General features: G+C 32.9%; 1 protein-coding gene across 7 annotated transcripts in view; it reads right to left on the reverse strand.

Moving 5' to 3' along the window:
* LAMA2 (laminin subunit alpha 2) overlaps positions 1 to 27,966 on the reverse strand; it is a 676,086-nt gene that overhangs the window by 341,388 nt on the left and 306,732 nt on the right. For all 7 annotated transcript variants that reach the window (XM_030928801.1, XM_030928799.1, XM_030928802.1 and 4 more), the window contains exons 6-10: positions 27,836 to 27,925; positions 25,775 to 25,892; positions 20,152 to 20,330; positions 12,159 to 12,258; positions 5,959 to 6,119 (exon numbers count right to left, since the gene is read on the reverse strand). In XM_030928801.1, the coding sequence (XP_030784661.1) occupies positions 5,959 to 6,119; positions 12,159 to 12,258; positions 20,152 to 20,330; positions 25,775 to 25,892; positions 27,836 to 27,925 (648 nt within the window). The remainder of the gene's footprint in view (positions 1 to 5,958; positions 6,120 to 12,158; positions 12,259 to 20,151; positions 20,331 to 25,774; positions 25,893 to 27,835; positions 27,926 to 27,966) is intronic.

Here is a 27,966-nt window from a genome sequence, read left to right on the forward strand (position 1 = left end):
AAAATACATAGGGTCCATATCATCACCAGAGGTAAGATAGACATAAAACAGAATTAATAATTATGAGATCATAAAAGAAAAGAAAAAGGTTTGAAAAGTGATTATGCCATGAGAATGATACGATTTGAGGATGCAGGGGCAGCTTTCCTGAGAAAGCTGAAGTTAAGCCGAGGCATTAAAAATGCCTGGCTAAGCAAAGGAATAGGGCTAGAAATGAGATTTCCCAAGCAATCCGAATAGAACTTATAAAATTCCAGATGCTACAAAGAACTAATAGACTCAAGAAATTTAAGCAAAGCTGAAAAACAGTGACTGAAACTCAAGAACATCCTGGAGAGGCAAGCCAAGGCCAGATCACATAGTCTCATGGGCCTGTAAGGACTTAATGGAAAAATGCAATAAAAACAAAGGAAAACAATATGAAAATACAGACTTTAATTTCTAGTCTTCTACTTGACTATTTATCTTTCTATTATAAGACTTTGATAAAACTAAAAGCATATGTTCCTACCTAGATCAAGGTCAATTTATATTATGTGTGAGATTCTACAAACCAACTGATTTTGCATAAATAATATGACACCAAACTGCAAAAGAGCCAATTTCTAGCATATGGTACTTGAAATAAACAAATACTGAGAGTCAGACAGCACTTATATTCAATGACTTGTCATATATCTGAAATTGACTTCCCTCTTGTAATTCATAAGAGACAGAAATTTCAAAATTTTTAACAATGCAAAATTATTATAAACATTTTAGTGTCTTGAGCTAGCATTCCTTTAACATTTTGAAATATAATGATGATAATGTTCAGTAATATCATTGTTGAAGAGAAAATTTTATGTGTAAAATGTAATAATGTAGTTGACATTGTATTAAAAATTTCATTCACCTCTTTTTAAATCTGGAATTCTTTTTTACATTCAATTAAAGAAATTTTAAATTAGAAATTATTTTAAGACATTCAAAAAGCACATATAACATGCATTACCCATGCAACCTAGAGGTAACAAAACATTCATATTTTATATTTGCCTCAGATATATTTTTAAAGCAATGATACCTAGATACAAATGAATCTCATTTCACTTCTGTTTTATTCCCTTTCCTGTTTCTTTAGAGGTAACTACTATTCTGAAATTAATACTTACCCTACAAGTGTATTTAAATTTTTAAATTATAATGTATGTGCTCACAAACAATGTAGCATTGTTTTATGTTTTACAACTTGATATAAATAATAGCATAATGACATTGTTTTTCCACCTGAAATTTCTGAAATTTATCTTTGTTTATACATGAAGACCTATTTCATTCACTTTAACTGGTTTTTTATCAGACTAAAGGGAATATGACAATTTATTTTTGCCATTTATTTATTTTTCTTATCTTCATCATAGTAAGTCAGTCTATGTTGAGCACTTTTTAGATGGTTTTTCTGTACATATTTTGAGAGTTTTTTGGGGTAAACATTTGGATGTGAAATTGTTGGTTAGGGTTTTATCACCTTCAAAGCTACTAAATAATGCCATATTGCCCTCCTAAATTGTGGTACTAATTAACTCTATTAATAGAAATGCTAAACATTTAAAATTTCACAGATTTTCACTGGTACTTGGTGATGGTCAGCTGTCTGCTCATTTAGAATTTTATGTTCTTCAATAACCTTTAAAAATTATCTCAATTTTAAAAAGATTTATTTTTAGGTATCACAAAGTTTTTGTCGCTATTCTAAATATTTTTATTATATTTTCTATTTGCTTGTCATTGACATATAGAAATACTACTGCTTTTTATAGATAGATTCTTCTAGGCTATAATCCAGTTAAAATGTCTTATGGGTTCCATATTCTTACTAAAGGACATATATTATTTAATATTTCTTTCAATGAAGTTGGACTGTGAGTGGTAAACACTCACAATAAAGATATTTGCCCCCAATTTTAATATTTTTCTCTTTGTCTTGCTGGTTGACAGATTTTCTGCTATGGGTAAGATTACTTTTTATCATCCTCAAACTGAGGATTTATAATAGTTTTTAATTCATGATCATTCTTTTCTCCTTCATTTTTTTTTTGAATATTGTTTCTCCTCAACTTCTTCTAATCTCTTCTTTGTCAACTTCTGCTAAACTTCCGTTGAATTTTATCATTCTATGAGTCAGTTAGCATCATATTTATTTACTTCCCTATGTCAATTTATAGGTAATTTTTTCAGGTCTATATTTCTGATTTTCTATCCTGCAGTTTCTCATCTCTTGTTTAACCCAATCATTGAATTTTTAATTTCAATGACTATACATATTTTTTTCATTTCTGGAAGTAAATTACGTATGTTTCTTTTCCAAACCTGATTACTTTTGAATTTTAATGTAGCATCTGTTTTATTTTTTCTATTCCTTCTTTGTTTATTCTTCAATCTTCTAATCATGCTTTTACAATTGTATATTTTAAACATATTTTTATGATTTATGTGATAAAAATATTATCACAGATTTTTATGAATATAAAACTTCTTTCAGACTATCCTTTCTAGTTCTTTGTGTACAAATATTCTTATTTTTGTGGCTGCTGGTTTCCTTTTGTAGTTATTTTCCTTTTGTGTACTTTACTTGCTTTGTGATGAGATCATTTTCAGTTGAGGCTGTATTATTTTTCCTATGGGAATACCATTTCCTTGACTTGTTGAAGAATTCCAGCACATAAAGGGAGAATAAAAATGGATCCCATTCCCATGTGGCACACAGGTTTGGGGATTTGGTCCTACACAAGGTAGTAACCTTTACTCATTCAGAGGCCCTAAAAGAAAAGTTTTCTAGCTGCCTCTGTAGGCTTGCACGAAGAATTTTCTAGCCCCCATTTCACTGTCTGAAAGTATTTCTAGTGTCCCTGCTTCAGTGAGTTCAGCTGCAATTTCCCTCTGTGGGTCCAAATCCTAGTGGCAAGTCCTAGTGAGGGCATTAAAACTCCAAACTTTAGCCCTGATCTTAGAACTAAGACTTGCCTCCCATCCCCCACCCCATGACCCCAGTTGCTCAGTTTAGCTTAAGCTTTTGCTTACGCTTAACTTAGATTTCCCTCTTCGGTCTGATATCTAGGAATTTCCCTTTCTTTCTTGAATCTAAATGTTTATAAATCTATTTGCTATGTTTATGCAGCATATCTGTGTTTTTAAAATAGCGAAAGTGGGAGAAGTGATGTCCGTATCAGCTCAGTATGTCATTTTACCCACAGGAAAAATAATACAGCCTCAACTGAAATGCACTCATCACAGAGCAGTCATTTAAAATTTATAAAACAAAAAACAGTTAGGCCCAAGACTTCTTAATGAAGCCCTTTTTAAAAACATCTTCACACTTCAGTGAGATATTTCTTTCTAATGAAAAATTATTTAAAAACTCATATGTTACAGTATAAGAGAATAAAGGTATAAATATTTAAGGTTAATATGCATTTTGGAGATGAATACTTATATACACATTATTTCACATGTGATTTATATTATTTCTATTTACAGATAAATACTTATTTAAAGTTACTAAGTTGGATATAAATACATGGACACTTATGTGTATATTCTTACCCTTCTGCTAAAAATATGTCATTTGATTTGAATTTATATCTCCAATATTTTAGTCTCTCAATAAAATTTTGCTTCTAAGACAGCATTGTGGTTCATGCTGTTTTTACAATCAGTTGCCATATCTATGTCAAATCATGTTTTTGTGAAACAGTATGAACTGTTACATTTCTCTCTACACTGTCTTTTCAGTATTTAAATTGTATGCATATTTTGTTGAAATGCTGGGTTATTTATTATTTTTTAAACAAGAGACTGTAGGCACTTAATTGCAGTACACTGCATGCACATTTTGATATAACTCTTCATGGCATATTGTGATATTATTGTGATATGATGTAATTTTGTGATATAATTCATGTTATATGCATATAATTTGTGATTTTTATAATTATGTAGATGTTTTATGAAACTTGCTTTCTGCAAGTTTTTAATCCTGAAACAGTTTAGTTTGTAAGAACTTACAGTTTTCTATTTAAGATACTACATGGTTGAAAGGCATTTATTTTAATGATGCTATTTACTTAATTTTCATTCTCTTTTATGATTTCTTAATTGCTGTTTATTGTTGCGTTTTAATTGTCTGTGTAGAGCTTCAAGTGTCTACACAGGAGGCATCTTTCTTATTAGGATTATAATCATTCTCAGTACAATATTGAGTTCGGCTGAGAGCAGGCAGTAAGTAGCTCAAGGGGCTTTCCCTTGGAGCCCTGCTAATCACCACTACAGCTCTCTTGCTCTAGCCTTTCTCGCTATATTTACCAAAGAAAATGAACTCACTTGTTACTCCCTTTCCTTGCAAATACCAGACATCACCATTGTATGAGTGGTAGGTATAGCAAACCACTTCTTTTTCTTCCCTGTTTGATTTCATGTATTCCAGAAACTCAGGAGGTTTCTTTCCATTTTAAGCTTAGTTTTGCCTCTCCTTTATTTGAACGAGTGGTAAAGGTTAGAGATTTCTGTGGAGTTTTGAAAAGAGAATAAAGCACACACAAGGCATGTTTTGATAAATACTAGAGAAGATGCACTAAGAGCCTGCAGGATTGCCCACAAAGACATACAAGATGGAGAGGAGAGGTGTCCTTAAGCAGGCAATCACTCACACACTGCTACACAATCTTGGTCGACTCAAGCAATTTTTCATTTCAGATAATATTGGAATGAAATGTAATAGATTAGAAAATTTACTATATTCCAGGACATGGCAACTTTTTACTACAGGCTTGTGGACTTTTCTGCTTACTGTGTCCACAGGACTTTTGTTATTTCAGTAGTTCAAAATAGGTTCCTAAATTGCCCCTGTTGTAACATAAACCGATTATGTAACTATCATTATATTTAGCTTGATATTTCCAGACATTCTTGTCCCAATTCATAAACACTTCCTTAAAACTAATATTTGCTACTTATATTATGGCTTAATGGTTGTATATGTACATATAGGCTCACATGTATCAAATACAACTATATAATATTTCATAGCTGCCAAGATAATACTAACAAGTTAAAATATTTTTAATAAGGGTCCCTCTTTAATTGAAAATAAAGAAAAAAAGTAGTAACTTTCATTTTTACATTAGTATGGTATGCTAACTTTTTCAAAGAATGGTTCATTCTCTCAGCTAATGTAGTTATACACCGTCTGGTCAGAATGTTATAGAACTCATTACCATAACTAAAGTAAATCAGTCTTTTCATTTTTCACTTGTGCATACCTCTATGTTTCATAATGTTTATAAGCTGCAGATGTAATGCATCCCTTGGTGTTAACATGATTTGTTATTAGGTGAGCATGTACAACAAAGAAAGTTGCATTTCTAAAAGTACTCTTGGAAGAAAATATTGAGCCTTTAATCAATTTCATTAGGGCTTCGTACATTTTTTATAATTAAACAGAAAAATTTGAATGTAGTGAGTATGGGAAGACTTACCTGGGTTCAACCTTTAGAAGTTTATTTAAAAATTCAGAATAAAACCCTTGACAGAATTCATTTCTGATTTAGATGCAAAGGTATAATAGATTTGAATGCACTTTAGTTTTAAAGGGTTGCTATTTCTAGCGCCGTATATTTTTAAATTAACACCCTAGTTGGGCAATGGGGTGAAAGTGTTTTTGTTATAAAATAACATAGCCTTTAAATGTGTTTTATCCTCTGTGCATTTGTAGGCTTTTAGATAAGTGCCTTATAAACATCTTGCTACAGTGAACCTGGTGGGCATTTAAAGACATTTATAGGGTCACCACATATAGAATAGATAGTGGATACTTCCAGAAGTCATTATAATTGCTTAATGCCAAGGAAATCAACAGAGAAGCCAAGAAAAATAACCTTCTATCTTGACAGTGGGACATTACTGGAATAAACAATGTACCTTGCAGTTACAGGGGCCAAAACAAGGGTCCTCATTTTTGCTCCCTAAGCCACTGCAGTTACAGGCTTTGCAGTCTGGGTAGCCAGTGTAGCCCCTGGCACACCGATCACAGCTCACACCTCCAAAACCAGTTTTGCAATGACAGGATCCAGGTGCCAAACCTAAAGAAAGATGAGCCACATATCAACATTTCTAAAACAAATACACAATTTCGTTCTTAAAGTTTTAATGATAGTAACCTTTAAAAGACTACTTTGACACAAAAATAGATTTTTGATGTACATCAATAAAGAAAAGTTAAAACCAAAGAACATAGGGTTTAATTAAAAGCTTTCTATGATTGGCTGAACATAGCATCTTCTAAGTGTCAATAAAAATATTAAAAATGTAAACAAGAAAGATGAAATCTCAAAGCATCTACCAAACTACGACTATAGAAAACAATGACCAAGGAGTGATTTCCACAAACACTGATGCTGATGATGCTACATTGAGACGAATAAGCAGTAACGAATGCAAAACTAGTGGCTCATGAAACAAGCCTGCGCCAACAGACTATCACAGGTGCAAGTAGCCTTGGGAATAAAGATATACTACTTAAAACAACAGTTTAACAATGATTCTCTAAGAACATTGCCACTGGCAGTATTATTAAAGAAAATAAAGGTGTTCATGGGAATTGATACTTTGGGGATAAGAAGCAACAGATGAGGGAAATGAAAAGTTTAAATTAACTTTTTTAACATAGAGAAGTACAAAAGACATTGTTTACTCATGTCTTTGATTTAAAAAATGGAAAAAATACAGGATGAATTAATACAACTAACAGACCTTCAAAATCTGGAGGAAGATAAAAGCAGATCAGTAGTATATATAGTCCATCAGAAAGAAGAAAGGAGGAAGGGAAAAAAAAGACAAGGAAACGTTAGGGAGAGGAAGCAGAAAGCAGAATGACAGAATTAGTGTCAGAAATGCATACTAAATACATACTAATGAGTTAAGTAGTCTTACTGTTCTTATTAAAAACATAAACATGTAATGTGCACAAGAGATACACAAAATGAACAGGAATATTACAAATAAAAGAAAATGAATGTGTGTCAAGAAAGCATATGGAAAAGAAAAAAAAGTTGTGAAATATTAATTAGGGCCAAAGTAGAACTCAAATAAACTAGGTTCAATAAGACAAACTCTCATTTTACATTGACAAAAATATAATAAAAACATGATTTAAATTATTATGTTCATGCTTCAAATAAGCACTAATTATCAGTACGAAAATATGTAGACAACAAAAGATATCGGAAATAAAAAGTTTAAAAGTCAATGGCTGAAAGTGATGCTAACTTACTCATCTTAAATATTTACAGATGAAGTAAGAAAAAACAGAAAATTTGAATAATCTAATAATGTCGAATTACATATTAGGTGGTATATAACTATAAATATTTACCATAGTTTATGATTGACTAATCTATAAAAAATGTTCAATTATCAAAGCAGAAATTATCTAAGGCTTATTTTCTTAACATAAATTACTACTTTTAGATGTGTATCAAATGCCACAAAAATTAGAATTAAATTAATTCCAAATATCAAACATGATGAGAGAATTTTATGCAAAATTCAACCATTTTAAGAATTAATGTCTCAATATTTCTCTTTAATAACTCTTGGGTTAAAGAGAAAAATCAAGACTTTGATTAAAAATAAATAGCTATCCAGGTAGAATATAATAGCAGCAAAAAGGGAACTTAATGTTTATTGGGTATGGGAAAAAAAAAACTGTACCCAAAAGTAAACTTCTAGGCTTAAATAGTCCATTACTTTAAAAAAAACAGATAAATTAAAATTCAATTCACTTAAGTATAAAAAAGAGAAAACATAAACACCACAGGAAATAAAGAGATTTGAAAAAAAGGAAAGCAAGCAAAAGGAAACTATAAACAAAGCTAATCAAGGGTATCAAAAGATGACAAATTATCAAAGAACTACCATAAATATCTTTTAATGCTAGTTAATTTTTTTATTATTATACTTTAAGTTCTGGAATACATGTGCAGAACATCCAGGTTTATTACATGGGTATCCACATGCCATGGTGGTTTGCTGCAGCCATCGACCTGTCATCTACGTTAGGTATTTCTCCTAATGCTATCCTTCCCCTAGACCCCCACCCACTGACAGGCCCCGATGTATCATGTTCCCCTCCCTGTGTCCATCCATGTGTTCTTGTTGTTCAACACCCACCTACGAGTGAGAACATGCGGTGTTTGATTTTCTGTAATGCTAGTTAATTTTTACAGACTGTTTTCAAAACTTGAAACTCTTATGGTCATATAGAAATGGAGAGCTATGTAATTCAATTTATGAAGCTAATTTTAACTTGATATCCAAATGCAAAAAATGATAACACAAAATAAACAAAACTGCTAAGACTCAAATAGCACTTATTTTAAGGTAGTCATTATACTTAGCGTTACACAAAACACATGGGTTAATTCAGTTGGTACTCAAAACATCTATATGAGACAGACACTATTATGTTTCCGTTTCACAGATGAGGTAAATAAGGCACAGAGAAATTAAGTGATTTGCCAAAGGAGCACAACTGGTGGGTGTCTGAGTCACAGGCAATTTAACTTATGAATCAAGATGAGCAAAACTCCAAACTGAATCCTAAAGTACATTAAAAGGATCCTCTATGATGTCAGGTAGAACATACTCTGGAAATATAAATATTGTTTAATGTTAATAAGTTCATTTCTAAGAGATTACACCAATAGACCAAATGGAAAAGAAATCTGATAATTTTAATAAAGTTTACAAAGGCATTAAATGGTTTAACATTTACTTCTGATGTTAAAATTTGCAGAAAAGAGGCTAAATGGAGAAGTACTTCATGTATTAAACAATGCCTATCTTAACTTTTATTTCTGGAAATATTGTAGACTGGATGTTCAAAGAACCCCTCCTGTTCAGAACACTTGAAGATACAGAATAAAATTAAACGTAGAAAAATAGATAGGTAGGTACGTATGTAGATAGATAGATAGATAGATGGATAGATAGATAGATAGATAGATAGATAGATAGATAGATAGATAGATAGATAGGTAGGTAGGTAGATGGCAGATAATAGTATGGTTGCACTGGTGTGAAATAAAGAAACTCCTTGGAGATGAGAAACTACAAAATAGACTTCTAGAAAGAAAAATTGACTTAAGTCATTCTTTAACACAATGTCTTTCCTGGAGTTGACTGGCAAATTCTGATGACTAGACTACAGTTCATGGAGCATGGCTTTACAGAAGAACAACAAAAAATTCTAGGTCCTACATAAGCTGGGTCATTATCACATAACCTCATGTAAATTCAAGGCTTCTGAAAGAATAAACTAAGAAATACATATGCAGACATACATCCACAAAACACACATACATACATACACACACATAAGAAAATGAAGACCATATGAGTAAGAGATAAAAGAGAAATAAAAATGCAGACTCAGACTCAGATAACAGAGAGTGCTTCTAACAGATAGAGAAAATAAAATAAATATACATAATATGTCTAAAGAGCTGAAAGTAATATTAAATGTAGATGAGTAAAAAAGAGTATTGGAAAATAAAATGTAGTTTGAAACTTTCCCCGTAAAATATAACAAAATAAATTCCAGATGGATTTAAAAATTAAGTATTATAAAATGAAATCATACAAATAAAGAAAACAAACACATTTTTCTAATCTTTGGATAGATGAGAGTTTTAGGATTATAAAGCATGTAAGAAATATAAACATATCGAAATATATAATAACCATGGGATGATATCATTATTATAAGTAGAGAATTTTGCCTGAACTTTTGATAGCTGATTACATAAAACTTTTGAAGTTTTGTGCATTAGAAATTATCAACAGTAGTGAGACACAAAGCAAATCTGAAAACTGATTATTAAAAAGTGACCTACTATCACTGTTTTTAATATTTAAAGTGCTCTTACAAATCTATGAGGGAGAAAACCTCCTTCTAGCGAAGGAAAATGAAGAAAACTAAAAGAAAAATCAGAAAAGAAATATATTGTATTTCCCTGGTAATCAAATTAATGCCAGTAATACACTAAAATATCCTTTTCTACTATCTGGTTATGTAATCTGATGAAGAAGTGCAAACCATAAGACCACATCTTACACTCTTTCCTAAAGAAGTTATCAGAGTAAGCATGAAGATAAAAATGACCTACGGATATCTGTCCAATTTTGCAATCTGAGTCTGTATCAAATAATATGTATCTAATTACAGTGTTACAATCTTGATTATTAGATTTCTATTTCTAAATTATAAGCATTCATTATTGGTCTGGAGCTGAATATAACTGAAAATCTTTGAAAAGATAAATATGTAATTGACAGACACTGAGAAGTGGCGAAGAATGGGGGGATGATGCTCTTTATCACATCTTATATAATAGGACCGCAAGAGAAAGTCTAAATGTAGTCAACGATGAAATAGACATGTAAGCTCTCTTGAATATGATAAATATATCATAGAAGAAACACATAATAAAAATGTATGAATGGTGGAATGAAGGAAGGAGGTGTTATGAATGATACATTTCTTCACCTTTCCAGACGGAGAGTCAATAGGCAATATGTAACGGTGATAAAAGTACTGATAAGAATATTATTTAGATGTTAAAGGTAACTCACTAAAAAACTGAATTGGAAAAAATGCTCAATATTTTCAATTTTGGAAGTAAGACTGGGATAAATAGGTTGAAGAGGACACTTGTTATTTTATTTCTTTACTATTAAGAATTTATTTTACTATGTATTGTTTTTATAATAATTGAAAAATAATTACACAGAATAATTATTATTAAAGGACTGGTTACAATAAACAAAAGTTTGAAATAATCTTAATGTCCATATAAAGTTTAGAGGGTAAACAATTATGGCACAACCATATAATAACGTGTTATTTAAGTGCTGAAACCAGACTTCAGAGAACGTCTTCATAAATTTTTGGGGAAACTCATCACAAAAAGTTAAGAGGAGTAGTATCAGAAATTTCTCTATACATAATGACAGAAATATATGACATTGTTAATAATGGTATCTCTCCTGAATTACCCCTGAATTGTATATTTATTTTTCTACTTTTCCATTTTTATTCTGTGATCATATACTCATTATTCAAAAAGGGATAGGGAAGAGTTACATGATATTAATGAAAACAACATTGTGATTTACTTGTAACCACAAAAAGAAAAGAAGGCTTAAAACGAAAAGTGAGCTCAGTAATTCATCATTCGACTATCAAAACGTATCCGCTTTTTAATATTTCAAAATGTAGTCTACATGTAACACTCAGATTGATAATCCTACAGTTTTATAAAGAATGCAGGTAATCAGAATTGTGCCTAACAAACATTGCCAGTCTTTTAACGCTAAAGTCATTAGGGAATAAAAAAACCTACATTGTAGCCTTGGTTAATTTTAGTCTTTCTAGAGAAGAAATGTCCCAGTGCATTCTATAAATTTCCTACTTAAACTTGGAGAGCAACTGCCCTGGAAGTAGCTCCTAAACGCTTTATATCAAGGAGTTATGTTGGCATTTGATTCCTTAATGTTTGGAGTTCATGAATGTCATTCCTCAAAGGAAGTGTTTAGCTTAAATTAGTGTCAGCCTCTTTCTCTTCATTAACTCATGACTACTACCTTCTTAGTCCTTTATGAACACTTCTTGCTTTCTATATTATTGCCTACATCTCAATGTGTGAGTTCTTCTATTTGCTTTTCCCACTACAACACACACATTCCTCAGTGAACGCTGGCATTTCATGCTAGAACTCATAGAAGCTACAAACTATAACATGACATGAAAAAATTACGTATACCACAGATTTGTGATTGACTTTCTCTCTGTCTTTCTATCTCTGTGTGTGTGAGTGTGTGTATCTCAAAATAAATAATTCAACTCTTCTTGCTATGAAAACATTATAATTAAACATGAAAGTAATTATTGAGATGAATTTAAAAACTGCTTCCTGGAGGGAACGCTAATACACTGATAGATTAAAGAATAAATTTATTACATGAATGACATTTACTGCAAAATTTTCTTCTGAAAATAATCATATTTGGTTTTTAGTTGTCCTTTTATCAGAGCAGTGACATTCTGCTGCAGCTCTCACCTCGTCGAGCATGTTTCTCATCCTTGACACAGACTTCATTTAAGGAACCAGTTGGATTGCAATGACATGGCTGGCATGGCCTTGGATAATTTGGCGATACCTAACAAAAATATTAAAATGAATTTAACCAAATGTAATAAAAATAGCAATATTTTTCATTTCAGCAAACTTTTATAGACAAAGTAGTTTTAGTAATACAGAGCAGTAAATTACTGAGAAAATTATAAGAATTACCTTTAATACATGTTTATAAAGTCTAAAATCCAGTTCGTTTACGTGCTTACACAAATGTAAAGATGATGGAACAATAAACTCCTATATATTTGTTACTTAGATTCAATAATTATTGATATTTTCATGTTTTATTCCTTTTTATCTTGTTTATATAGTATATGAACACAGTTACTTTACTTAAACAAACCTACACTGTGTTCATATGCTATATATACAAGATTTATTTTCCAGATTTAATAGGAAAAAAACAAAAAACTAAATTATTTGCCCAAGAAATACCCACCTATTAAATATAGCTTTCATATGTATATATATCTAGGCTTAATTCACAAATGAAAACTTGTTTGCTACTATAAATCAGAGTGTTAAAATTAGACTTATTTATATACCTGACTGAATCTCAATTAACTAAGTTCACAGATCAGTTTCAAAATCATCATTTGTTTAAGACACATTCATTCGTTCCCCCATTATGAAGTTAGGACTGTGCACAGAATAGGTAAGGCCTATTTTATATACACATATAAATGAAATGTTATTAAGTGGATAAATCTAAAATGACATTTTTAAGACAATAATTTTATGAACATCATAGAGAATTGCAGTTCACAAAATTTGCATAACAATACCCTTCCCAGCCTTAACTGATCCCTTTATTGTATATTCATTCAGAAGATTCTAGGAAATTCAGTGGAAAGCAATCACTGGTAAACTGAACAAGGTGAGAAGAGTTTTCAGGTGTTACAAACCATAAAATAAAGAGAAATTGGACTTTAAGTTAACTACATTAGAAATGTCTGATGAATACCTGGAGTTTGCCATTAATCTGTCCTAACAAAGTATGAAAGTAAACTTTCATGACTTCACGGTGATCACTCAGCAAGTTTATTACTAATTAGAACCAATTCAAAATCTTCAGAGGAACATAACAGAAACCGGTGTCTCTGCATTGCATTCTCCAAAATGTCCTGTACAGATGATAAATTACAGTAGTCCCCACCTCATCTGCAGTTTTGCTGTCTGAGGTTTCAGTTATCATGGTTAACCACAGTTCAAAAATATTAAATGGAAAACTCCAGAAATAAACATTCTTAAGTTTTAATTTGCATTCCATTTTGAATAGTGTGATGAAATCTCAAGCCATCTTGCTCTGTCTTGCCAGGGATATGAATCATCCCTTTGTCCAGCATATCTATGCTGTAGAGACACTACCCTCCTGTTAGTCACTTAGTCCCATCACAGGTATCAAACAGAAAAAAACATAGTATATATAGGCTTGGTACTATCTGTGATTTCAGGTATCAACTGGGGTTCCTGGAACATATCATCTGTGAATAAAGGAGGACTACTGTATTAGATATACAGGAAAGAAACAGGAAAATGTTGTCCTTATTAAAAAAAAGAAGTTGAAAAAAGCAGATCCTGAGGTGACCCAGATATCGAAATTAGCGTACAAGGAAGTCAACGTAAGTTCTGTAAATATGTCCAAGAATATAAAGAAAATAATGTTTATAATGAGTGAAGGCCTGGAGCATTTCAGCAGGGAAATGGAAGCTCTAAGGAACATAATAACTCCAGAAAGCTGAAAAGTAAAATACCTCAATTTAATAATCCACTGGATATGCTTAACATCAGGAAGAGATGATAGGAGGAAGAAAAGTTTACCTAATGACTACTTTTGTAGTCATCTGGCCATAGGCCAGGATTTGGTCTACAGGCCAGAGTTTTCTCAAACACGGTATAATTGTTAAAATTATATATAAATAATGAGGATTTATTTATTTATTTATTTATTCATTTATTTTTGAGATAGGGTCTCGCTCTCTCGCCCAGGCTGAAGTGCACTGGTCTCGCTCTCTCGCCCAGGCTGAAGTGCACTGGCGCAAGTTCGGCCCACTGCAGCCTCAGTTCCTGGGTTCAAGCTATTCTCCTGCCTCAGTCTCCAGAGTAGCTGAGATTACAGGTGGCTGCCACCATGCCTGACTAAATTTTGTATTTTTAATAGAGACGGTGTTTCACCATGTTGGCCAGGTTGGTCTTGAACTCCTGACCGCAAGTGATTTGCCTGCCTCGGCCTTCCAAAGTGATGGGATTACAGGTGTGAGCCACCGTGCCTGGCCTAATGAGAATATTTTAAAATCAGCTATTAAATTAAAGATGCATTATATGTAGAACAAAGTATAAGGACAGATAAACGGGAAAAGATCCAATCTAAAGAACAGAGAAAGAAAAAAAAATTAATTAGCACTGCCTCAGATACAATCAACACCTTAGCACACATGCAGTTGGAGTCCTAGAAAGAGAAGGAAAAACATTGATCCAAAAACAGGTTTTAAAATAATAGCCTAAAATTTCCTAAATGTGGAATAAAATCTCAATTTATAGTTCCTAGAAGCTTTGTGAATTAAGCAAGGTAAGCTTGAAAGCCATACAGACACATCATAGTTTACTCTGAGGCTGGAAAACTTTTCTGTAAAGGGCCAGATAATAAAATAAGCCATATAAAGACTCTCTTCATTCCTCCTTCTCTTCTTCCCCCTCATAGTTCTCTCCATTCTCCCCTTCTACTTCTTCTTTTAACAAACCTTTACAAATGCAGAAACATCCTTTGCTTACAGGTCATACAAATATAGGCCATGAGTTAGATTTGGTCTACAGGCCAAAGTTTTATCATACATGGTTTAACTGTCAAAAAGCAGATACAAAAAAGTTTTGAAATCATCTAGTGAATTAAAGATATATATAGAACAGAGAAACAAATAATGGCTATGTTGTCATAAGAATGAATGAAATCCAGAAAATAATGGTACCACATCTTTAAAGTGCTAAACAAAGAAGAAAACACACACCTCTGTAACTATGATGAAAATATCCTTCAATAATGAAAGCAGATTAAAGACATTTTCAGATAAAGGGAAGTTGAGAAAATTTGTCACCAGCAGCTCTGCACTACCAAAAAAAAAAAAAAAAAAAAAATGCTAAAAGGAAATTTTTCAAGCAGGAGGGCAATATATATAAGATAGAACCACAGAGTATGGGAAATGGGAAAGTTTGGGTTAATGTAAATTTTGTTTCCTTCTTTTCATTTCTTTAAGACTGTTTTTGTAATTTTGTGACTTCAAACAAAAATTACAACATTGTATTAGTGACTAATAAATTATGTGCAACATATGAAAACAGTAGTCCAACAGATAGGGCTATATCACTATATCATGAGCTTAAAATACTACCATCTCACACCCGTCAGAACGGCTGTTACTGAAAGTCAAAAATAACAGATACTGGTGAGGCTGCAGAGAAAGGGAACATTTATACACTGCTGGTGGGAATGTAAATTAGTTCAGCCACTGTGGGAAACAGTTGGGAGATTTCTTGAAAAACTTAGAACTAGCACTCAACTCAGCAATCCCATTACTGGGCATTTACCCAAAGGAATATATATCATTCTACCATAAAGCCACATGCATGCATATGTTCATCGCAGCCCTATTCACAGTAACAAAGACATGGCATCAACCTAGGTACAATCATCAGTGGACTGAATAAAGAAATGTAGTACATATACACTATGGAATACGACACAGACATAAAAAAGAATCAAATCATGTCCTTTGAAGCAACACGGATGGAGCCAAAGGCCATTATCCTAAGTGAATTAATGTAAAAATAGAAAACCAGATACTGCATGTTCTCTCTTATGAGTGGGAGCTAAACATTGACTACACGTGGACACAAAGAAGGCAACAATAGACACTAGGGCCTACTTGAGAAGGGTGGGAGCGGGGTGAAGATTGAAAAACTTATGCTTATTATCTGGGTGATGAAATAATCTGTGCACCAAATCCCATGACACATAATTTACCCACGTACTCCCTGAACCTAAAATAAAAGTTGGAATGGAAAAAAATATATACAAAGCAGTACCGCTAAAAAGATAATAAAGGAAATAAAATGGAATACTGAAAAATATTTGTTTAACGTAAAAGTAGACAGAAAAGGAAGAATGGGAACAAAATTTTGTGACACAAATAGGAAACAAATAGCAAAACCCGATCATATTATTAACTATATTAAATTTATGGACTAAACACACAGTAACTTTCAGGATAAAATCTCCATCTATTTTACTCTTTATAAGAAATCTTCTAAATGAAAATAAAGATAGGTTGAAAGTTAAACAAAATCAGGTAAGACATACCATACAGAGTAAGCGTATGAAAACTACTATAACAATATTAATAAAAAACAAAGTAGACTTCATGACAAAAAGTGATATCTGAGATTAAGTGGAGATCATCACAGTTATTAAAATATCAATTTATAAGATATAAAAATATAAAGATTCAAAATATTCTAAATAGGTATGTACCTCATAACAGAGCTTCAAAAAACATGAAGAAATACTGAAAAAATGAAAGAAAGGTAGGAATCCATAATCACAGACTGGAAAAATCCACATTTATTTGTTTACCAAGAGAGACCATGCACTGAGCCATAAGTTAAATTTCAATAAACTTCTAAAGTTTGACATCTTAGAGAGTATGTTCTCAGATCATAAACATCCAGTGTAGAAATAAAAAAATGTAATATTTAATAAAGCTCAAATATTTGGAAATTAGACAACAAAAAATAAATTTCAAGAGAAATTATAAATTATGTTAAATAATGAACATAAAGCATTTCTGAATTCATGAGCAGCAGCTAAAGAACTGCTAGAAGGAAGTTTATATTTAAAAGTTCATATGATAAAAGAAGAAAGGTTTAAAATCATTTAACTTTCCAAATTGATAGGTAGCAAAAGAAAATGTAATTTAAACCCAAAACAGGTCAAACGAATAATATAATAAATAGAACAGAATCAATAAAAATACAAAAAATAAAATGGCAGGAGTTTTTTTGAAAAGATTAAGATAATTGATAAACTCCTAACATAAGTGATCAATAAAAGGAGAAAAGCACAATTTAATCATTTTAAAAACCACAGAGGGGATATCCAGATAGATGCTATAGACTTCAAGAAAATAATAATAGAATTTTTAAAACTGCCAATTGCCAATGATTTGACAATTTAGATGAATTGAACAAATTACTTGAAAAATACAATATATCAAAAATTGACCCTCCCCAAAGATATTAATACAAAACTTATGTAGTCCTATGTCTAATAAAAATTAGCCAATGCATTTAAAATGTTCTTCCCACAAAGAAAACTAGAGACTCAGATAGTTTCACTGGGAAATTTTATCAAGCATTTTAAAGAGAATTAATTTTAATCTGAAGTTACTTTAGAAAACAGAGGAAGATGAATTTCATTTCCCAGATCATTTGTTGATGCCAGTATACCCCAATAAAAAAAAACCTGACAAAGACATAATAAAATAAAATTATAGAGCAATCCAGTATCTTTTATGAAAGGATGTCAAAATTCTTAACCAAACATTAGTCAACTGAATCATCCAATATATAAAAATGATAATATAACATAACCAAATGGAGATTAATTCACAAATGCAAAGCTGGCTTCATATTTTAAAATTAAATTTGTGTAAATTGTCCACGTTAACAGAATAAAGGAGAAAATTCTTATGTTCATTTCGGTAGGTTTCAAAAAGCATATGACAAAATTCAAAACCATTTTGTCATAAAAACTCTCTGCAACTTAGGAATAATGGGGGACCTACTGAATCCGATAAAGGGCGTCCATTAAAAATCTGCAGTTCACATCATACTCAATAGTGAAATATTACTTTAAAATTGAGAACAAAGTGAAGAAGTCAGCTCTCACTATTTTTAGTTAACCTTGGCATAAAGATTGCAAAGGAAGAAGTAAGTCTGAATTTACTTGCGGGTAAAATGATTGTTTATGTGTACGTTTCTAAAGCATGTAGGTTAAAACTGCTAGAACTAATAAAGAAATTAAGGATGGTTATAAGACATAAAGTCAATATTCAAAATTCTTTAATAATTACATTAAATAAATTGAAAACTATTTAAAAAACAATTTTTTTACAATCATGCAAAGCAAAATACTAAAGATTAATCTAGCAAAAAACATGCAAGATCTCTGTACTGGAACACTGACATGAATAAAGAAGATAGAAATAAATAGAGAGGTATGCTACGTTCATTGGTTAAATGACTCAATATTATTATGTTATTTTCCTGAATACTTGTTTTCTTTTAAAAGTTTAATTTCTTCTTTTGACAAAATTATATATATTTATCACATGTGACATGATATTTTGAATATCACTGTATATATTATTATATATATACAAATTGTGAAATGGTTATATCAAACTAATTAACATATTATCTAACATAATTATCAATTTTGTGGTAAGAATGCTTAAAATCTACTCTCAGCATTTTTCAAGAATAAATATATTGCTATTAACTATAGTCACCATGTTGTGCAATAAATATCTTCAATGTTTTCCTACTATCTAACTGAAATTTTGTATTCTTTGACCAACAACTCCTCAAGCTCCATTTTCCATATTTGCATATAGATTATAAGCAATAATCCTAACATTTTCTGTAATTGACAAGTTGATTCTAAAATCCTATAGAAACACACACACACACACAAACCCTGCTATAGACAAAACAATCTTGAAAATAAATAATAAAATTGGTACATTATATTACCTAAATTCTAGACTTACTAAAGCAATGAAGATAGTATGGTATTAGCACATAGAGGGAAAAATAGATGCTTGGAAAAATAGATAACTGAGGTTCTAGAAATTGATCCATGTAATATGATCAATTGATTTTTCAACAAATGGTATAGAACTTCAGGTTACCCATATAAATCTGGTGACGTATTTCACACCACACACAAACATTTACTTGATATGGGCAATAGTTCTGTAAGTTTTTAGGATAAAAAATATTATTTAGACGTTGAACATGTACTTCATATGAGAAGATACAGGAATGGTCAATAAGCCCTTACAATTAAAATTAAATGCATAATCAGATGCCATTTCACATCCACTAGATGACTAAAATCCGAAAAGGTAGTCAACATCAAATATTAGAGATGATGTAGAACAACGGGAACTCATATAACTTTTTGGTGAACACGTTATACATTATTACTAATTTGGCAAAATATTGATGGTTTCTTATAAAGTTAAGCATCTACCTATCTTATGAAAAAAGTATTCTACTCCTAAGTATTTACACAAGGTAAATAAAAACATGACTATAAAATGTATAATCTAAAAAAATAGTAGTATAAAATTATTTGTAGAAGCTAAGCTAAAACTGGAAAAGAACTTGATTTCTATCAACAGGAGAATGGATTTAAAATTTTAATATGTTCAGGCAGATAAATACTACTCAGCAATTTCTTTCAAGAAAAAGAACTACTGATGCACAAACAACATGGATAAATCTCAAAATATTATCTTGAGTGAAAGAAGACAGACTAGTATGTACTGTATGATTCCATTTTTATGAAATTCTCTAAGAGGCACAAGTAATTTATGTTCTAAAACTCAGAATACAGTTTGCCTAGGGGTGGGGATTGACTGGAAGAAGCTATGATAAAACTTTCTGGAGTGATGGAAATGTTTTATTTTACATCCTCAAAGATTTAGGTCAGTTTCAGCTATGAAATGTTCCTACTCACCTTTTAATTTGAGGTTCAACTGCTTAGAGAAGCTTTCAAAAAATTTTTTTTTGTATAAAACATTTTTGTATGAAAAAGCAAAAAATAACTCTTTATGAAGGAAAAAGCATACTTTACCCCTTTGGGTCTGAAGAAGCCATCAATACATGTCTCACAGTTTATACCAGCAGTATTTTGGGTACAATTAATGCAAACACCCCCTCCAATGTACTTTCCATGTATATTCAAACTCAGACTTCTTCTGGCAACATTTTCATCATAATAGCATTCTTCAGCTTTTCCATGACAATTGCATGCTGCATTAGGGAAAAATAAATTAATAAACATTAATTTCAGATTTCAGATATATTTAAAAATCATTTCTTTTATACATAATAGATTTTTTTTTTTTTTTTGAGACAGAGTCTCCCTCTGCTGCCAGGCTGGAGTGCAGAGTGGCACGATCTTGGCTCACTGCAATCTCTGCCTCCCAGGATCAAGCAATCTTCCTGTCCCAGCCTCCTGAGTAGCTGGGACTACAGGCGTGCGTCACTACACCCAGCTAATTTTTGTATTTTTAGTAGAGACAGGGTTTCACCATGTTGACCAGGCTGGTCCTGAACTCCTGACCCGTGATCCACCCGCCTTGGTCCCCCAAAGTGTTGGGATTACAGGCATGAGCCACCGCTCCTGGCCTAGATTTTTGTACCATACGGGAAATTACATTTAGCATACACACACACAAAGGCATCTAGAAAGCATCTGGATTTATTGGAGGTATTAATAAATTCACACATTTTAATGGAATTTGAAATAATTAAAACATATACATTAAGCTCAATCATATGCAATTGCCAATATTTGATTTTGACTAATGTGCAATTTTATATGGATCAATTTACAATTTCCTATTATAACAAATAATAAATTATTGAATGATGGCACTGAATGATTAACAACTAGGTCATCTGTAATGAATTATTACCATATGGAAATTTCTGTATTAGAGCCTATGGGTAAAGAAAAATACGTATAATATAATGCCTTTCTTTTGATACTAATAACAACTAAAACATATTTAGGTTTTCTTCAATGCCAGACACTATTCTGAATGCTCCATATTTGTTGCTACTGATTTTAATCCTCAAAATTGCTTTTAGGAATTAGGTATTATCATTATCAGCCCATTTTTGTATACTAGAAATCTGAGTCCAGAGAAGTGAAATAACGTGTAAAAGATCCTCCAATCAGTATTGGAAACCAACCTCTGAAGACAGACTCCAGAGTCTGCACTGCTAAAGACTGCCAGAATCCCTTCACATTCTACCTGGTGAACGAAATAAGATACATGGCGTGTGCCAAGGAATTAAGACAAACCGAGAGCTAGTGGCTAAGATCATGCTATTTTGCACCCAACTGTCTTGGATGTGAGTGTGCTCTCCCCTACTTAGTAGTCATATGACATTGGAAAATTCTTAATTACATGAAGGCTCAGTTTCCATATAAAACACGGAGTGATCAATAGTAATTACTAGATTGGGATATCTAAAAGTGCAAGTGAGATAATGCATGTACAATCATTAGCATAATGTCTTATAAATAAGTTCACAATTGATTTTTCTTCTCTTCATTCTCCTTGTCTTTTTCATGTTACATTAGAAGAATTCAAATAAGTGAAAAATCACTTTCTCCAGAAAGGATTGGGTAAGACTTTTCTAAACATGAAGAATTGATATTAGGATAGAACCAGGGAAATATACCGACGCAGAGTCTCCTTCCTACCTGAGATGTTGAGTTTCTTAGGAGTACTTACATTTATTTCCACGTGTGTGTGTGTGTGCGTGCACATAGGTGTGCTTGTATGCATACAGCTCAATCTTTTTATTTATTCTACAAAAGGGAAAGGGCATTTGTATACTGTTTAGGACCGTTTCTTTTTACTAACAATAGATCATGGAGCTCTTTCCACATTAGCATGTGTATCCCCTAAGGGTACACAGGGTACTACTTGAATGAAGGTATTGATCAGGTCCCTATTAATGAACAGTTACACAGTTTCCATGTTTCTCCCTTTCAAGTAACACTGAACACATACTGGGAGGACAAGGATGCTGGGTGCAGGGAGGGGCTCTAATGTTAGAAAAGTTTCCTATTTGCCAATTGAGAGACTGAGGCAAAAACTCAAGTCCTAGCATCACTTTAGTACTTGTCTCTTATACATGTTTTGCGAATGCTTAGCAGAATGCCTAAAACATACTAAATACTGAACTCAAGAAATGTTAGTAGTAGTAGTGGTAGCACTTGTATAATAATGACGAGGATCATGATAATATGCCCTGTACATCTATATGAATATATCTATAGGCTAAACTCCTGGAAGCATAATTTCTAGTCAAAGGATTTGTAAAATTTAAATTTTAATCACTTAAAAATTCCCCTCCAGGAATGCTATGACAAATGACTTTTCCTCTAGTAGATATGATAAAACAGTGTCTCCATAGCCACCAACCTAGTGTGTTATCAACCCTTGAATATAATTCCTGGACATAATAAGCATTCAAATATTTGTTGAGTGGAAAAATAAACACTTTGATAAGAATAAACACTTTGATAAGTGAAAAATAATATTGTCATTGTTTTAATTGATACTTCCTTCATTATGAGTGTGATTATCTTTTTACAAAGTTATATGTCATTTCTGAGGAATACCTGTTTTGATCTTTCTCATTTTTAACAGGTTAATTAACTTTTTTCTATTGATATGTAAGATCTCTTAATATAGACAGGTTATTATCCCCTTGTCATGTTTGTTGTAAATACCTTTCCCAACCTGCTGACATTTGATTTAGAATATAGGATTTTTGCTATGTTAATGGAGAGTTTCAAACTTTAGGGAACACATAGTAATAAATACAAATCACTAGGCATTGTAAGCAGTTTTATATCTTTAGGACAACATACAAGAATTCCTTTTTTTTCTTCAGAAAGACAGTGATATAGCTTGGCTCTGTGTCCCCACCCAAATCTCATTTCAAATTGTAATCTCCATGTATGGGGGGAGGGAGGAGATTGGATCAAGGGGGCAGCTCCCCCACACTGTCCTCATGATAGCAAGTGATTTCTTACAAGATCTCATGGTTTTATAAGGGGCTCTTCCCCCTTCACTTTCTCCTCTCTCTCCTGCACCATGTAAGACATGCCTGCTCCCTCTTCCCCCTTGATTGTAAGGTTCCTGAGGCCTCCTAGCCATGCAGAAGGGTGAATCAACTAAACCTCTTTCCTTTATAAATTACCCAGTCTCGGGTAGTATCTTTATAGCAGTGTGAAAATGGAATAATACAGACAGGATCTCACCATGTGGCCCAGGCTGGCCTCAAACTCCTGGGCTCAAGAGATCCTCCCACCATAGCTTCTTTCCAGTAGCTGGGATTATAGGAGCATGCCATTGGACCTGGCTATGAATTCTTAAAAGCTTTGTTGTAAAAGTGTATTTCAAGAAAGAGTCAAAACTTCTGCTGTCAGTATAAGCAGAGGAAAACATCAAGTAATACAGACTCACACTATTTAGAATTGGTGTTGTCAAGAGTGTTTAGAACTATGAACTACTATAGGTAAAACACTGATGCCAAAGAAACGGTCCTTCACACACTCTGTGCAGCCAGGACCCTACACCTACAGCCCCATTTTCTGTCTATAGGCTGCAGCCTACCCTGCTCTGTCTGTAACCTTCAAGAATGTGACTAGTAACTGATCACGAAGCCATGTTTTTGCTCTGTCATCAGCAACTTACTATTTCACGGAATGTCCAAGATATATCATATGAAACTGTTCTTTAGTAAAGGCTTAGCAGTTGAATGAATATTCTATGCTTTTTAGAGATATTATCTTCCCTTATGTAAGCTAGATTGATGAAAATCCAAATTAAACTCAAATGAATTAGAATGTGATTATTCATTTTATGGAGGGATTTGTCATGTCACGGAAGGATTTTTCTAAATATTAAGGTGATTGGAATATGATTCAACTTGGAAAAGAACATTTTTACATAAGCTTTTAGGAATGTATTCATTGCTGAAAGTGTGATTTTATGTATGGCTTTATGGCTAAGATCCCCATCTTGAATTTCTGGGTTTTTAAAATGTTTGTTTTTCAGTTTGGAAATATGACCTCCCCTCTTCCCTACAGGGAAAGAAAAAAAAATGCTTCACAATTTCACTATTTTAAAAACGTGTACAGTAGCAGTTTGAAATGTCTTGCTTTGCTTAGTCTACCTCTATTGCTAACAAGTTGCTCTATTCTTTTTGTTTTGTGTTTAAACATAGAAACACAAGTAAAGAGTGGTAAAGGATTTTGCAGAGCCACTTAACATTACATAATTATCACTGTGTGAAAGCATGTCAGTGGCAACAGGAAGACCCCTAACTTCAAGTGCTGCTCCCACTTATGATTACTGATATTCCACAAACAGAAGAGAAATGTAATTAAAATTTAAAGAAGCTCGAGAGCAAACATCCCTGGGTGGCATTACATTTAAAGTTACTCTCCAGAACAAATGTCTGTTCTCTATGGAGAAGCTGTGGAGAACTGAGAGATTAGCCAGAACATGGCTGGAAGTAGTTGAAGGAGACAAAGGCTGGGCTTCCAATGGTCCCCTACCATGCATGGTGAGTGATGATCCAATGGTGGCTCATGCCTCCAGATATGCTTCTATAATAATGGGAGATTTCTAATTGATAATATCTTTATAAGCAGGCAGACACAAATCCAAAAGCAAATGAAGTGAGTGCAGAAAATAAGGAGACCTAATAGCATATATGCAGAATCTCAAACTAAAAAGAAAATACAACCATCCCTCTATATCCGTGGGAATGGTTCCAGGACCTCCCTCAAACACCAAGATTCAAGGATACTCACGTCCCTGTTATAAAGTGGCATAGTATTCGCATACAGCCTATGCACATTCTCCTGTACACTTTAAATCATCTCTAGATTACTTATAATACCTAACAAAATGTAAATACTATATAAATAGTTGTTGTATTATATTGTTTAGGAAATAATAACAAGAAAAACATCTTTACAAGTTCAGTACAGATGCAATTATTTTTCAAACATTTTTGATCTGCAGTTAGTTAGACCCATGAATGGGGAAACCATGGATATGGAAGGCTGACTTTATATCTTATAGTTGGGGAACATTTTATGATTAAGGTGTGTTATGATTCAATAGCTTTAAAAACCTGTCATGTCTGACATGTTGTACATGATAAATGTGAGTTGAGTTAATTTGTTATTCAAAGAATATATACTGTTGGTATTAATTTAAAATGTCTATCAAGCTGTTTTTGAAGGCCATATATACTTAGTGAGCTGCAAAAATGTGGTTAGGACTGATTTACTGTAATATTAATATTTGAATTCAGTTGAATTGGACTTTATGCTAGTTTAGGTTTACAGTTCAGCCCAAGACTATTTTTAGGTCTTTTCTTGGGTTGAGAAAATCTCCAGAAACACAGGTTTCTCCATGATACCTGTCACCTAATAAGACCAGTTGTCACTATTAGGCTATAAAGTCATCTGCTATGTTTCTTAGATATTTCCCTTTAGGAAAAGCTAGACATATGGGTTCTCTTCGAAGTGATAATATAAATGAGTATTTGTTGACACATTTGCATAACCAGCCATTTCACTATTTTTCATTATTGGCTTTTTTTCTTGGAAAGGAAGTATGACATATTTTGTTGGCTTCTAAAGAACATACCTTCACATTCAGTTTTAGTTAGAAAAGTTCCAGCTCTCCAGGGTTTCTGATGGAATCCTGGACAGCACTGATCACAGCTATCGCCACATGTGTTATGCTCACACTCACAGCGAGATTTCTAGTCAAGAAGAGGGAGGAAGCACAAATTTTAGCCTTATTTAGAACCATGAAGGAATCCTCTCTCTAAAGGTACTACGAAGAAAAGATAAAACATCTGGACTATGTACCAAAATGTAAAACTACACAGTCTAGGAAGAAAGTGGTGCCAGGCTTGAAGTAGGTGTATTTGATCAACATTAGCTTAAGGAAGTCCAGGCTGGTTCTGGAATCACTGGGTTTAGGCTCAGAAGAAAGCAGGAAGGCCAAGCTGGGAGTGGTCTTGAAGACTGGATTCTCCTTCTCTGATGCCTGGGATCTATGTGTTTTTTGGGGGTCGATGTGCTTATTTTAAGGCTCCCCTCAAAATGTTGTTAACATTTTTGGATGTGGCAAAAAGGAGGGAGTTGACTCCTAGGCCTCTAGGGATGCAGGTAAAACATAAATCTAATGTCTCTAGGACTAAATCTCCTGTCTGTGTGTGCTCTGAAAACAGTCTCAATTTACTACATGGAATTGGCCTTCCAAGGCTGTCTTGTGGACTTTCAAAGCCTTGGAAACACTGCTCATCAGTACACCTGATAGAAAGCACCCTGCCTATATTAGCTATTTGTCCTGATGTTATCCCTCCTTTTGTCTCCCTCCATCTGATAAGCCCTGGTGTGTGTTGTTCCCCTCCTTGAGTCCATGTGTTCTTATTGTTTAGCTCTCACTTATGAATGAGAATATGCAGTGTTTGGTTTTCTGTTCCTGTGTTAGTTTCCTGAGGATGATGGTTTCCAGCTTCATCCATGTCCCTGCAAAGGACATGCTCTCATTCCTTTTAATGGCAACATTGTATCCCATGGTGGCATATGCATTTTTTCACTTCTTACAAATAAAATAATAGTAAATGGATTTTTAAAATGTAGAAAGCCAGTGAGACAAAGGGACTCTGTAAAGCCTGTGGAAAATTACGCCTAGGTGACGGGACAGGTGATAGGGGCAGCAAATGACCACGACACACATTTACCTATGTAACAAACCTGCATGTTGTGCATGAGTATCCCAGGATTTAAAGTAAAATTTTTAAAAATGGAAAAAAAAAAAAAAAAAAAAAAAAAAAAAGCTCCCATACCAGGCAGAAAGCAGCATTGCAGCTTTGCCCATAAAAATATGCTAGCATACCTTAATCTTCCTAGGAGATAACATTATAATCCAATAATCAGAAAACTAGCTTTGAGTATAATGTCATTTGCATTACAATATTTGAGAAAAAAATTTGTGGCCTATTTACATTCACTGATGTTACTATTCAATGTATTTTTCCATATACTGTACAGGAGATGAGTTTGAATTTCACCAGTTTGTCTATGACAGGAAAAATAGATGCTCATTATTCATCTTCTCCTTTAGGTTATGTTCACTTAATTCATTGTCATTAATGAAAAACCTCTATCCAAAAGCATTCTGGCATTTTCCGGCTTGCCACTACTGCTCTCTTGATTCTCTCATCCACTCCAACCGCTCCACCCCCTCATTGCCCCTGCTCTACTTTATCCTCCTGTTCCATTGCCATTTATATATTTACTTCCCTGCACATTTTTAAATTCATTTGCATTAATTTTTTAATTAAAAACTTTAAAAGAAATGGTCAGGTTGATTGATGGCAGGCATTCACTATAGCTACATCATGAGGCAGGCTGTCATAGCTAGAGAGGTTTCAAAATAGATAGAGCAGTTTGGAGCCTTTTTGAAAAAAAAAAAAAAAGAAAAACTAATCTGTTTTCTGATACTGTGATGGCTGATTTCAAAGTCTATCATCCTAACTGCCAGCTCTTATTTCACCCTGGCATGGATTTCTGTTACACTGTCTAAGTGGGGACCTGACACCCATTTACAGCGTTCTCTGTCAGCAAAGACTCTCATGAAACATTTTACAGCTCAGGGCTTCATTTTGCCTAAGCATCCTATAAATATACATACATTTGTTGCTGGATCAAGTGGACAAGCCCTGGCATGACCATAGCAGATGCACATCCCTCCAACTGAAATATCCTTGACCGAGTAGTAATACTGCAAAAAGTAATCCAGAGAGAAATCCTGTTAAGATGATT

Source organism: Rhinopithecus roxellana, chromosome 4 (assembly GCF_007565055.1).
Source record: "Rhinopithecus roxellana isolate Shanxi Qingling chromosome 4, ASM756505v1, whole genome shotgun sequence".
NCBI lineage: Eukaryota > Metazoa > Chordata > Mammalia > Primates > Cercopithecidae > Rhinopithecus > Rhinopithecus roxellana.